Below are 14,339 nucleotides of genomic sequence, written 5' to 3' on the forward strand. Positions count from 1 at the left end.
AAGGCATTTTAATCACCCTTAATTAATATTGATTAGCCTACATGAATATATAAATTGAAATTAGGCTTTCCTTAGTACCCTTAATCTTGATTAGGATAACTAATTTAACAAAATATTTTAATTAGCCTCTTTATTCTTAATTGCCCTTAACTAATAATCATTACGCTCAAGTAATTTCATCATAATTAATCTCCATTAGGCTTCCTTACCCATCATGTCTTAAGGAGTCGGACTTAACTTCATCGTAATTAAACTTTTATTAACCTTAATTACTCCTAACACCTCTTTAGTACTCGCTATATATAGTGATAATTATAAATTTAGTAGTCATACGTAGCCATAAGGCATTCTCAGATATATCGATTCCCGCCCCATAAGATTTAAGGGGGGACGTGGCTTTGAAAATAAACTTCCTGATTTCTTCATGGATTTTGATGAAAATTGGCACAAATGTTTAGAATGTCTCCCTGATACTTCCATAAAAGTTTCAGAGTGATACCTTGAGAACATTTTATTGAGCAGAATTTTTCTCTCTTGAACTTTCTGGAGGGCCTGGGGAGCTTAAAAAACATGATGGAAGGCTCGTTGAGTATTGACTCCATAGCTCAATGCATGCTGAAGGTCGTGACAGTCTTACTTTTTTTTTCGCAACACAAATTTTTTAGATAGTCATTTTTCAAGTTACCTTCGCACCAAGCACACTTTCGGGGTGAACGAATAGCCACGCCATAAATTTATAAATAGTCAAGATAAAAATGCGAGACTGTCTCGACCTGCACTGTAGTCCAAGGAACGTGACAAAAAAAAAAAAACAGAATCAAAATAGGCTAAACGGTAACGAAGTATGCCTATGGAGCGCATGGCGCCGCGCGTTAGACGGACGGACGAATTTCCTAAGGACGTAGCCCTAGAATGCTTATGCATTAAAACAAATTTTCTTCTCGATGAGTAGGTACCCCTTAATGCGACTTTTTTTTTCTTCAGTTTGCGTTCGACTCAGCACTTCGACTTTATAGCTAAGCTTTCTTGCCAAGTTCCAGGCACTTTTTCTTACCTATGTGGCCTCTAATGCCAAACGCCATGGACGCATATTTTGACAAGTAGCATAGAACACCCTTTCTCGCGGGCAAGCCAAGCGCGTGTTGATCCACAGTTGTACTAGAAGAAACCGAAGCATCAGATACACAATGAGTACAACATGACACTATGGATTACCATTTAAAATTTGAACAAATAATGTATGATGTTTAGCATGTAAATATGGCTATACTATAATATCCAGCCTGTCTATAATTCACTGCATAACATGCTGCTCTTTAATACTAATATTTATACCTCAAAAACAACACTTCATTTGCTTCATAGTTCATGAGCCAATCACACCAAGAATACTTCGCTTTACGTAGATGTCAACTGGAGTTAAGTGTGCCCGTTAATTTAATTTCGTTACATAGGTTACTCTAGCTGTTATTTGCTCCACCATTTGTCATCAGCATGTTTATCCCCACTTAAGGTCGAAGGCCTCTTCCATGAGGTGATACCCGGCTACCTCCATCTTACATCAGTCAATTGCATGCTATGCCTGCAAACTTCCTGATTTCATCACTGTGCCAGCCTTCTGCGCCTCCGACTGTTTCCTTTCATTTGAGCACCCATTCTTCTTTTCATATTCTTGGAGCTTCACCCATTCTTTTTTTTTTTTCATGTTCTTGCAGCTTCAGCGGCATATCTGTCGCAGAAGTTGAAAAGCATAGCTATTGCAGCTTTGTCATGGGTCACCCAAAACGAGTGTCATAATGTCGTTATTGCTACTATCATCGTTATGGAGAAGTTGGGAGCTCCGCAACAGCATGAGGGTCTTGCCGCCGCCGTCAGTCATCCTTGTTGCTCTATCACTACCGGAGTCACAAATATACGCAGTATTCATCCATAAAACGCAATGTTTGCATTCTTTTATTTAACGAACGTCACTGCACGTTAGCATGTGGTGCACGCCGGTTCTACACCACCGCCAAACCGGAATGCGCGCACACCGCAGCGGCACTATACAGTCGCAGAGTAATTTTTTGGATGCCTCATTTTTTTTCCCCAACCTGCTCGATTCAGCACAGATTTAATGTAACACTGTGATCCATATCGTGACATTGTGCGCAATGTTGCAAACATGGCGGCCGTTGTTGCCCGTATCTTCCCATTCGTTGGCATAGGCTGTTTCATTGGCCAGCCTTCATCTCTTTCTTGCCACAGAGTTAATATAAAGTAAATCTGTGCTTCTTGCTAACGTTTAGCTGCTGTGAAGTCGTAGTCGACTAAGCACAAGATAAGCACCAGCAAAACAGCGCTGCTTAGGCCTATCGATATTCCTCCATGCCCAGCCTTAGACATTGTGGCGATGCGAAAATTAACCGTCTGCCGGGGTGGTTGCATGCCGTTGAGGGAAGCTTACCGCTGATATATGCTTGCGGCAGCAATATATTATCGGCAATCGGACTCGAGATTATGTGCGCGCAGCACGGCCGTAGATTCGTGATTCGGAGTTAGGATTCGAGAGTTCCTGCCAAGGTCTGCGCACTAAATGAACAAAACTACGAAAGCTTGCGTGTAGGCAGAGAGCCACACGTTGCATTCTTGCAACAAGGCTTAAACTGGCTTCGTCGAGCACTCAATCGTGCATGCTAAATCTGCACCTCACGGCATCGAAAGGCCCCCGGGGCTCTCCTCGACCACCATGAAATTGAAAGTAATTTCGCTCAGTATTCTAGGCGTTGTAGTAGCAGCGGACTCGAGATGTTTTCCTTGATTCGGACTGCCAGAATATCCTGACATATTCGTGGTCCCTTTCGTGTCCCAAAGTTGGTCGGCGACTGCATTCACTCTACTGCTATTTTGCACGGACTACGATAGCCTGCAGGAGACGACATCGTTCACTCTTACCATTAAGTAGCTTGTTGCCAAGCTTGTCTACATGGCATTTCTTGGCAGTCGCATTATAACTGCTATTTTGTCTAGCGCGGCCACATTCTAAGTGGCATGTGTTGGCATTGAGTATAAGGAGGGTAAATGGGAGTCAGAGAAGGCTGTGTTATATTTCGTACTGCAGTATGGGCAGTTACGGTATAAATGGTCTAAAGTTCGCCTTCCTAAACGAAGGGAATAACTTCTACATACTCTACTGTCTGAATGCAGCACGCCAAACAGCAGAGAAGTGAATTTATTGGATGAAATTCAATTATGTAGCACACAGCGTGTAGCACACAAGAGATGCAAGGATCAACCAAACCCGCAGTGAAAATCACAAGAATTCCAGTTCTCTCTCAATGCCAACAAACTTGAGCTGTTCAGTAGGCCCATATCTGTTAAAAAAAAAGAGAGAAAAAAAAAACACCAAGATGATTGTTTTGAGACTCTATTTCTAGTAAATGTTTTTTAACAGGAACACAATTTCAGCAACAGATGTATAGACGAACAACATACACAATCAGCACTGACCCATGAGTTGGTAACAGCCATTAAAGGAGCACTGACCGAAATTTGTCTTGTTTGTAGCCTATGTGAGCGATTTTGTGCACAACAGCGTTGAGCGATGGCATCGAGTGATGGAGCGGGCTGTCGTGCGACTAAATTGGTCGTTCTTGTCACTCGATCGCTTGGTACTGGAAATCTAGAATTTATCGCTCTTTGCCCAGAAGAGCGAGAAATTGATTTCACTAAGGCGTTTGATACAATTAACCATCGTATTCTTTTAAGTAAACTTGAATCTTATGGCATTTCTGGGCCGCCTTTACAATTAATTCGCAACTACCTAATAGACCGACCATATATAGTAGAAGTTAATGGTGTCTTCTCCTCATCAAAAATTGTAAATACGGGCGTGCCTCAGGGGTCAATACTTGGGCCACTTTTATTTCTCATATTCATTAATGACTTGCCAGAAATATTAACACATGCACACTGCCTTCTTTATGCCGATGACACCACTATTTTCCCATCTGATAAAAATTTACTCGCATTGCAGGATAAACTTAACGCTGACCTAGCGAATGTTCATTAATGGTGTGTAAAAAACAAGCTATCCATTAACCCATCTAAGACAACACTTATGGTATTCCATTCTTCAAGAACTTATCACATTGACTCTATTGTAGTGTCTCTAAATAATAATGTACTTAGAAGATCCGCGTCTACTAAATTTCTTGGTGTAGTTCTAGATGAGAACCTAAAGTTCCAGTGCCATATTCAATCACTTATTCAAAAAATCTCATTTGGTATTCACATCATCATAAAAACGCGCTCTTTTTTTCAGCAAACCACTCTCATGTCTTTATATTACGCATACATACACAGTCATCTCTCATACTGCCTGTCATCCTGGGGTAATACATATGCCATACATCTTCATCAGCTAGAAGTTTTGCAAAAGCAGGCATTACGACTAATTGCATTCCAATCGCATACATCTCCCTCTGCTCCCATATTCCGTTCCCTAAATGTTTTACCTTTACGCATGTTATTTAATCACAAGCTGTCACTGCTTATGTTTCGTCTTATAAATACCGAGCTTAATATTCCAGGTTTTACTCACTCTAGCCTAATAAATTATAACAACACAAGATTTTCAGCACAACTCAATCTTCTTCTTCCAAAAGCACGAACTAATTATGTGAATTTTACCGTCGCGTTTTTAGGCATTTCTGTTTGGAATTCAATACCATCTGATATGAAGTCATCCAGATTATTATCATTCAAGCGTAGAACGAAGGAGCATTTCATGAACACTTTATTTGACACATAATATAGTTTAACGAACGTAGAAATAATTAGATGTTGTTCTGGTTTACTCATATGCAATGTACTGTCCAAATTACCAAGTCACTGAATTTTGCCTATAAATTGATACTTCTCGTTGTTAGTTTTACGTGCCATTTATCCTCGTTTGAATTTCTGCGAGTTATCTTTAATGATTTATGCAATTTTTTTTTCTTTTTAACTGTGATTATACTTGTGATGTTTTTAAAAGATTTTTTTCTCTCTTACCGTTCATTTCCGATGATACAGAAATTGTATATATATGACATGACTCGCTGTTTGCCACGATCCTACTAACCCCTTTTCATGTCTTGTTAGGAGGTTCCCCCCGACAGTTGTTACTTCGGGACCTCCGAATGTGTACTTACACCCACCCTGTATTTGATTTTGTCGTCAAATAAATATTGATTGATTGAAAAGTGCTATGAAAGACTAGCCAATAGTGCGAAGCTGGAACAGGAAGTACATCAGTGCTGTAGGAATGGTTGTCACACGGAAGAAGCAAAGGACCAAATTTTGATACGTGCAAAGAAAAAAAAAAAAACCTACTGCAAGACCTTCAGAATTAATTTAAAGGGGCCCAGAACCACTTTTTATCGAAGTGAAGAAAGACATTTGAAGTGAAAATAGGCTATTTCAGAATCACTTTGCCGCAAAAAGTACTTCAATGCACTCAGCAGAAGCGGAGTTATTGGCAATCAAACATGGCCTCCGTTGTGCTCCCCTTTCTCCTCCAAAGCCTTGCACTGCGAAGGCTACGGCGGAGACGTCACCGTGACGTCCGAGATATCACCGTGGCGCGCGGTTGAAATTTCCGATTTGGTGTCTACGCCGCGCTAAACGTAAGCCAAACGAGGCTGTCTTCAGAGAGCCGCAGTGCACTTAGCCACTGGACTCGTGGCTGCACCTCGCAGCGACCGCGGTGTAGCCGACCGAAGTGACCAATAGCAGCCGCGTATTGGAGTGTGCTTTATTACGAAATAAAGCACACAGAAAAGAGCGAGGATCATGGTGTTTTTGAAACGAGAGCGTTCGAGAAAAAGGTTCGCGCTCCGCTTGCGAGCTCCACGGACTGCGTACGACAGCAGAGCTTGGCTGAGATGTTCACAACAGCGTATGCTACCCACGGACTATGTTATTTCCAAGCCCGAGGGGTGGTTCAGGGCCCCTTTAAGTTGCTGTGTACAGCAAAACAAATCAACTTAAATTATTAGACCATGGATCATGCCAGTTACAGTGCTCATTTGCTGCCCTCATACTGGCAACATACTGGCAACACGTCTCTCGCGTGGGCTCGACTTGTAGGCAATGCGTGGACGTGAGGGCCATCTCCGTTGCGTCGCTTGTCGCCAATGTACGCTAAAATCACTTACGTGGAGCTTACATGTTGACCCAGTAATTACACTCTGGAGCCCGAGTTCCTCAAGAGTGCAACAAATAATTAATTATGTTACCTTTTAAAGCAACCAGTTAAAAAACTTGCCAAGCGCAACACAGCTCCAGATGCGAAAAAAGCATGTCAGCAAGACCACCTGATGTGGCAGTCTTACAGTATACTAATATCAATTCTCTGGTAATCTAAAGACATGCAACAATAAATGATTATAAAATGCGATGCTACACATGCATTCTCGAAGGCAAGGCAAGAACAGCAGCCGCAAGCTTGGAACTAATCTCGACGCTGTGGCATTGCAAGAACAACCTTAGTTTCTCACAAATACCGTAGGCACTCGAATCGCCACACATGAATGAAAAGCAAGTGGCTATGTACAGCTCAGAAACTTTTAACTAGGTGCATCAGGCTTAGTCTGCGAAAACTCCCAGAAAATCATAACAGATCCTTTTGATGTGATGAACTCTCTAAATTTGTCCTAGGGTCTTAAACATCCACTTATCCTAGATAGTCAGTCCTCCTGCATTTCTAGTTATGAACAAGAAAGGCACATGTGAGCACGTGAAACATGAGTAGCCGTGTTATCTGCTAGCACAGCATTTTGGCAATTTCACCACCAGCAGCGCTATTCAAAATGGTGCTAGTTGCGGCATACAATGGCTGCCCAGTGCCAACACCTGAGCAAACAGCATCCATAATGTCATGGCAAGCTTGTATGGAAGTTCAGGGTGGAAAAACAACCAGCCTTTTGTGTTTGCATCTTTTCTGGTTTACTAAGCTTCTCATGGTAGGGGTGGTCCTTTTGCAAGTGCAGAAATATGATTTAATAATACAGCTTAATAAGTGTTTTTTTTTGTGTGTTCTTTTAGTGTCCCTAAATAACAGACCGCAGCCAAACAAGGCATGTGAGTAACACAAGGGTTGCTTCCAACTTGTCCACAGCCAAAAACTAAATTTTAGTCATTATTAAATTCTGGGGTTTTACATGTTAAAACCACGATATGATTATGAGGTATGCCATAGTGGGGGACTCCAGGTTAATTTTGACCACCTGGGGTTCTTTAAAGTGCACCCAATGCACGGTACAAGGGTGTTTTTGCATTTCGCCCCCTCGAAATGCGGCCACCGTGGCCGTGATTCGATCCCGCAACCTCAGGCTTAGCAGCACAACACCAAAGTCACCACGGCGAGTGATTTCAGTCATAGCAGGTGTTAACTCTGTATATGTAAGCCCATTTTACTCATCATTTCTGGGCAACACAAGAAAATGCCATTCGACACTCCTTACAAATGTAGGGTGTCTTACTTTCTGCAACTAGTTTCTACTTTTCAATGATTTTCCGAGTTTTTGTTTAATGACACTGTTTAACCCAAACTTCAACGAATTCAGAATTTTGCCACAAAAGTCAATATATATGTGAATATTACGCAATTCCACAAGGTGCTGTATGCATGCACACCAACTGCGCATGAAATTTGAACGTTTAAAGTACCAGTAATATCTAGGAGCATGCTTAGCATTTGAAAATGAAACTGCAACACCTTGTCTGCATTAATACTAAAATCAGGAATTTTGGCTCTAATAATGCTGCCATAATGGTGATTGTTGAAAATATGGCAAAAAAGGACGAGCTTCTAATGCTGATCTTCAGCCTCACTACGAGTTTGGTCAAGAGCATGTGACATGTCCCAGAGAAAGAGATATCACCTTATTTTAAATGACAACGTTTAAAATGCAGAATTTGCAAGAATGGCTGTGGATTTAAAATACACACACACTGAAAAAGATAACTGCTAAAGCATTGTTCTTGAGGTGCTTGAGGACATGTTCAGCTATTAATGTAGAACAGACTTCGCACTGCAACCACACCCCCATGAAAGAGGACAATAAGAAACAACAATCATGCTGTTCCAAACTGGTAGCATAGCAGCCCTGGATCATCGGCACAGACTTTTTTTATACCTTCACTGTCAACTGAAACTTCCATGCAATTAAAGCACGTGAAACTTGGTAATTTACTAGTCATACCCTTCAAGCACACAAGGAACTACGAAAGATGCTTACCTGTAGTCAAAAAACAACTCTTCGCCAGACTGAATGTGCCGTTTTGCAAAAATGCCAATACGGTGGTCTCCATTCACCATCATCACTTTGGCATAGCAGTTCGGGTTAATGGAATGGTTGGCAAACCGAATCTTATTGCCTTTACGAGTGGCATCCACAACAAAATCTACAAGAAGAAACCATCACCGCAGCTGTCAACATCCATGTAAAGGCAAATAAAGTCAAACTTGCCCTTACCATTGTTCAGGTTGAAGAGAAAGCTGCACATGTACTTGTCATACACTTTTCCTCTACGATCAGCTTCATCTTGTGAAATGATCTAGGATTAAAGTTACAAGCCAAATTAGGTGTAGTATAGACTGCAAGCAAAAAGCATGCCTGAAAAAAAAACAGCACATCCATTGCTTTCACTGGCTACACCACATTCTGCTTGGACAAGTATGTACGGGGTGTTTCACGTAACTTGAACCAAGGATTTTAAAAAAGTGGTTAACCACAGCTGGGTGAAACTGACAACATATGGTTTGCCACCATGTGGCACTCCTCAAAATATTTTTTGTATTATGCTTTATTAGTCAAATAACGGAGATAAATTATTAAAAATGTTTAATATTCACTTCAGGGCCAACTGCATTTTGTTACGTTGCAGAGGGGGTTCACAAACAAACGATCCATTTTTTGTGGCGACGTACATACTGTGTGGTAATCTTTTTCGGCATTTAAAGAAAGCCAACAAAATATGAAATACAACCATGTGACTGCGCTCATGTGCTATCATATTGCAGTGCTGTCAGCCGTGCTTCGAGCGAAAGAACCGTGCGTGCGAACCGTGGCGAAGTGAGCGGTCGCAGCTACAGGCATTGGCTTCACAGTGTGTCAGCATCTTTGACGGTGGCACACGGAGAGGAAGCGCCGTCGTCCCTGATAAGCAATAGGCTCGAAGCACGGTTGAGAGCGCTGCAATATGATAGTGCATGAGCGCAGTCATGTGGTTTTAGTTCATATTTCACAGGCTTTCTTTAAACGCTGAAAAAAATCACCACGCAGCATGTACATTGCCACAAAGAATTGGATTGGTTGTTTCTGAATCCCCTCTACAACGTAATGAAATGCACTTGGCCCTAAAGTGAATATTAAACATTTTGCACATTGATCTTGGTTAATGAACTAATTAAGCAGAATATAAAAAATATAAGGAGCGCCACATGACAGTAAACCGTATGTCGTTGGTTTCATTCAGCTGCAGCTAACCATATTTTTTAAATCCTTCGTTCAAGTTAGTGCAACACCCTGTATAACATGCTGTATTCAATTTGTATGACCTGAAGATATTATGATCAACTCATTGTGCTAATTAGTGCAGAATTAGCATTACTGCAGAAACAACACAGCACTCTACGAACAGAGCATTCATGTGTAGATTTAAGGAAGGCAATTCAATCAGAAGGCCAGACAGTATGCTAATACTCCTTAGTGTACTGTCATAAGCTTGTGTTATTGACTTAACAGCCAGAGCTCTACCAAACAACAGTGTTAACCTTACATAAATATCACCTAATATGTCCAATGTATTTGCTTTCATCAGTGTCCTTTTGGTTTGTCCCACACTACTAATGTCTGAGCCTTACCACTCACAGATGAACATGTTTATGTTCCTTTTTCTTATGTTTTTTTTTACAATGCCATGCAATCAGAAGTTTGCATGATTGCCTAATGGGGTACTTTTGAGATGATCAACCATAAAAGTAACAAATAGTTTTTTTTCATAAAACTAAAAAATGCAACATAATTTTGTAGCAGCAAACATTTTAGCATAGCACCATGCATTTCTGTTACATCAATCAGCTTCTCCAGTGGATTAACTATTAATTAAGGGTTAACAACCAGCAATGATACTTACCTCTCCACAGTACTCAGATATGAATTCATTTTTTTGAGCTGTCTCCTTCAAGAATATCCCCCAGCCAGCAACATCGGATGGTGCCAGCAACAGGTGCTGAAAATTTGTAACTTGTTCTCAAATCAGCATCTTGAAAAGTGGTGATTATAGCTTACCTTTCTCAGGCCCCTCTGTACACTCACATTTTTGCAGGAAATGTTTTGGACATCAAACTGATCTGTATGGAGAGAAAATTGTGGCACCACATACATAATCAAGTAATGATATTTAACAATACCCAAATAAATTCCACTAAAATATCCTGATGGCTGCAGTGAGGTGAGGCATGCTTATACAAATACACATTTGCACGGAAAGAACAAGGGCAGAGACGTTAGGACACCTTGTGCTGCATGTCCTGCATCCTGCTATTAAAGGGACACTAAAGAGCAACACTAAATCAGTTCAGATTGATGAAGAATTCTTTCGAGATCCTATTTTCACTTTCCTTGTGGAAGAACACTGATCACAAGTTCTTATAATTGAAGTATAAAAGCCAATCACAAGCAAGGTGGTGCTGATATTTGTTACAGCATGTGCTGACATTGCTGCAGGGAATCTTTTGCCTGGTCTGGTTTCATTACACTGCCTTAGCTAGCAAGCATTGCCAGAAATGGGGGTGGACAAGGAGAAACCTGCTTGCAAAGTACTCGCCAAATGGCTCTTTCCTAGAGCAAAGTCTCTCCCGAGTCCACACAGGAGGAGAAAGGCATTAGAGATGGAATGCCATTGCCGCATGGCAAAAAAAAAAAAAAAAAAAAAAAAAAACAACAATTGCACTGAATGCCAGCACAGTCAATAAAAACATAACTGTATCAATGAATTACAAGGAAGTTATTCACTCATGGCTTGCAGTAATTCACGCCAACACTGAGCAAGACACAAGCTATCTCTGCTCTGCATTTTACACAGAAATTTCAGATCTGCACCCCGAGGTAATAGTGGATTAGTAACCTATATGACACAGTCTACAGCTTACAATAGAAAGTCTAGCAAGCTGGTAGGGATCTATGCTACTGAAATCAAACACATTAAACCGCGTGGAGCACAACATATTGTAGTCCATATACAGTGATAAAAAATTGTTGCGATTGACGAAAATCGATTTCAGTGAAAATAAATGTATATTCTGTGACGGTAAGCTCTATATGTTTATCTTATTTGTGATTGCCGGAGTCGGAGGCCTTGCTACTTTAAAAAAATAAACTCAGGTACACATTAGATTTGCATGTACATTCATTTTGTACTAGGAATCCATAAAAACTAGGTGCACATTTGATTTGGCGGCCCATTAGAATTGAGTAAATACTGCCAAATGAAGCAGTGGTGTATTCTGATGTCTTTATGCCTCTTTAATTTGGACCACAGGATAATTAAATGAATTGTTGGCCCTGTCAAGCTAGAATTAACAGAAGCTTACCGTATCAGTATTTATTTTGGTCAGATTTATTATTAGCAGAGAAAATGAAAGCCAAATTGCCTTTTTTTAATTTCAGACATTAACCATCATGTTGATAACTCGAGTTGTCACAGCTTTCATATATTTCAGCCATGTTGTGAACAAAGAGCCCATCAAAGTGGTGAGCTTGATTCTTTGCTATTTTTTATGCAATGGAATTCTTTTCACAAATAAAAATTTATGAGGCTATACGGATGCTACCAAAACCTATGACGTCACAAGAACTTTGTGGAGGAATTTCAAGGTGGTGACAGTAGCAATCTCCATCCTTTGTGCCTATCAATACCTCTAATCAAAAAAGCACTGATGTCGGTATAAATCCAAAAGTGTATTTTAAAAAACTAGCCTAGCGCACTTTCTTTAGTGCACTTGCATAAGTTGCCAAGAAAATGTTTTAGTATAATATGATTCTACGGACCATGCGGGTGAATGACTTCAAATCGCAGGTCCTTGCAGCATTGACATCAACTCTACTTGTTCTGTGGCTCTTAGGCTCCCCGTAATTTTACGCAGAAACAATTGACATCAATGATAGGCATGATAACGTTTGCACAGCTGCTCGCCTGCTTATTTCTGGCTCCTTGCTTCCTATGTGTGTTATCAGGAATAGACATTAGCATGTGTTTGTCTGAACACAGAATGTGTGTTGGTGCATGGTACAGTTAAACCTCGATTTAATGAACCTCGATTTAACGAAATTCACAATGTAACAAACTATTTTTATTTCCCCATCTTAGTTCTATTGAATTAACGAAAACTCGATATAACGAAGTTTTTCGCTACAACTTTGTTATATCGAGGTTTTACTGTACAATTCTATTCCTTAAAACAAAGGCGTGGCACTGCAGATACCATAGCATTCAACTGGCTTCACCGCATGGGACACCAACAACGACTGTGGGTCAAGTTATTCCGCTCACGATAGCGGACATAAAAAATGCTTGCCAAAGAGATGCAGCCGCACACTCATTTCCTTTTTTTGGTGGCTTGTAATCAGAAAGCAGTATGGGCTGCTTTTCCCAGTACCCCATGGTGAGAGGACACTGTAAACCCCCTTGGCATGAGCATAATGTTATACATACCCTGACTCTATCGGGACAAGTAAATACAGTTTAACCATGTTAGGACGAATTCATATCCTGTACAAAAATGCTTTCGCTATATCCAATATTTGTTATAAGCACACAGACTATGTACAGTAAAAGGTCGATAATTCGAATTGGGTTAATTCTAAATTTCGGCTAATTCAAAGTATTTGAGCAGTCCAGTCATTTTCAATGCAAATTCTACCCAGATAATTTGAAAAGCCCGCACGGCTCTATCCGGATAATTCGTAGTTTCCGGCTGGCAGCTACGTGAGACTACTAGGTTAGGGCGCTCCATACAGTCGCCGACCGATATTCCGGACCTCGCGGGGACCGAAAAATAGCCTGAAATACTCGTTGGGCCGGAAAAAATAAATTTATTATGCTGCTTAGTGCGGCTAAAGAAAATCTCTAATAATGCCCTGTCTCATACTAGCTTGGAGGGGATTAGACTTGCTTGGATTTGCGCAAGACTGACATCGTCTCCATGTACAGTCGACACATGCGTCACCGCGTTGGCGATCTCCGCGAACATCACCGAGACACCTGCTCAATGTACACACCATGTTCAAAATAGCAACCGAAACTTAGAAAAAAAAAAAAAAAAACAGATCTCACAGTAAATAATTATGACGATAATGCTGACCGCAAAAAGAAAGAAAATTGAAAAAGTGCCGTCCTTTGGAGAGTTTGGTCGGCCAAGGAATAGCTGGCATGGCCTCCGAGATTGGAGGCTGGCGAGCGCTCTCTATTGATAGCGTGCGCCTCCCAATCTTGAAGGCTAAACAGCGGGCCAGTGGAAGCCAAGCCAGTGAGAAATCCAACCTGGCGGCCTCCATGATTGGGTAGCATGGCTCGGAACCAGCGATTTAGTCCGGAAAATCGAACTTTGGGGCCTGAATTCACCCGAAAAATCAGTTGTGGGAATGCATTAGCTCAATGGGAACCCTGACGGTGCATTTTTGAAGTCCGCAATATCCAGCAAGTCCGAATTTTTGGAGTCAAGCACCCGCCCGTCCGCTTTAGCAGTGGTTATCGATTCCGTGAACATCGTCCGCAACTTTGTTCAGTGCAGCGCGGGGTGATTTTTATTTGCTCCGTGTTGTGAGCCAGTTGGAGAACATAGCACTTGGGGCGGCAAACTACCGCGCCAAGCAATCAAACATCAGTGATTAAATCAAGTAATCTTTCTCGGACATGGAAAATAAAGGCAATTTCTTTTTGCGGGAAGTTCTTGTTTGTTTGTTTTTTCTTAATTTCGGTTAATTCGAAAATCCACTTAATTAGAAGAATTTTCGTGGTCCAGTGGCCTTCGAATTATCAAGGTTTTACTGTAGATGGATCCAAGCACTCTATCTGGATCTCGAACATCATTTGTAAGTACACTTTCAATTTTTGCCTGATTTGTGTTGTAAAATATTTTTTTTTTGCTTAATTAACGATGCTTCAGGAAAGAATTAAGGTGGCGGTATCACTGTCGCCATCTTGCGTGTAGTTCAGATTCTCCCACCAGGCGACGCCACTCAGTCATGTTTGGAAAAAGCGAAAAAAAAAAAAAAATCTGCTCTTCGCCGCCGCAGCATGCCCCGGGA

General features: G+C 41.1%; 1 protein-coding gene across 2 annotated transcripts in view; it reads right to left on the minus strand.

Annotated features, from left to right (window-relative positions):
- Positions 1-3,193: 3,193 nt before the first annotated feature.
- LOC119434822 (histone-lysine N-methyltransferase E(z)-like) overlaps positions 3,194-14,339 on the minus strand; it is a 36,712-nt gene continuing 25,566 nt past the window's right edge. For both annotated transcript variants that reach the window (XM_049659607.1, XM_037701876.2), the window contains exons 3-7: positions 10,320-10,381; positions 10,165-10,260; positions 8,502-8,583; positions 8,265-8,430; positions 3,194-3,353 (exon numbers count right to left, since the gene is read on the minus strand). In XM_049659607.1, the coding sequence (XP_049515564.1) occupies positions 3,293-3,353; positions 8,265-8,430; positions 8,502-8,583; positions 10,165-10,260; positions 10,320-10,381 (467 nt within the window). In that variant the 3' untranslated portion in view covers positions 3,194-3,292. The remainder of the gene's footprint in view (positions 3,354-8,264; positions 8,431-8,501; positions 8,584-10,164; positions 10,261-10,319; positions 10,382-14,339) is intronic.

The sequence above is a fragment of the Dermacentor silvarum genome, unplaced genomic scaffold, assembly GCF_013339745.2.
Source record: "Dermacentor silvarum isolate Dsil-2018 unplaced genomic scaffold, BIME_Dsil_1.4 Seq257, whole genome shotgun sequence".
Lineage (NCBI taxonomy): Eukaryota > Metazoa > Arthropoda > Arachnida > Ixodida > Ixodidae > Dermacentor > Dermacentor silvarum.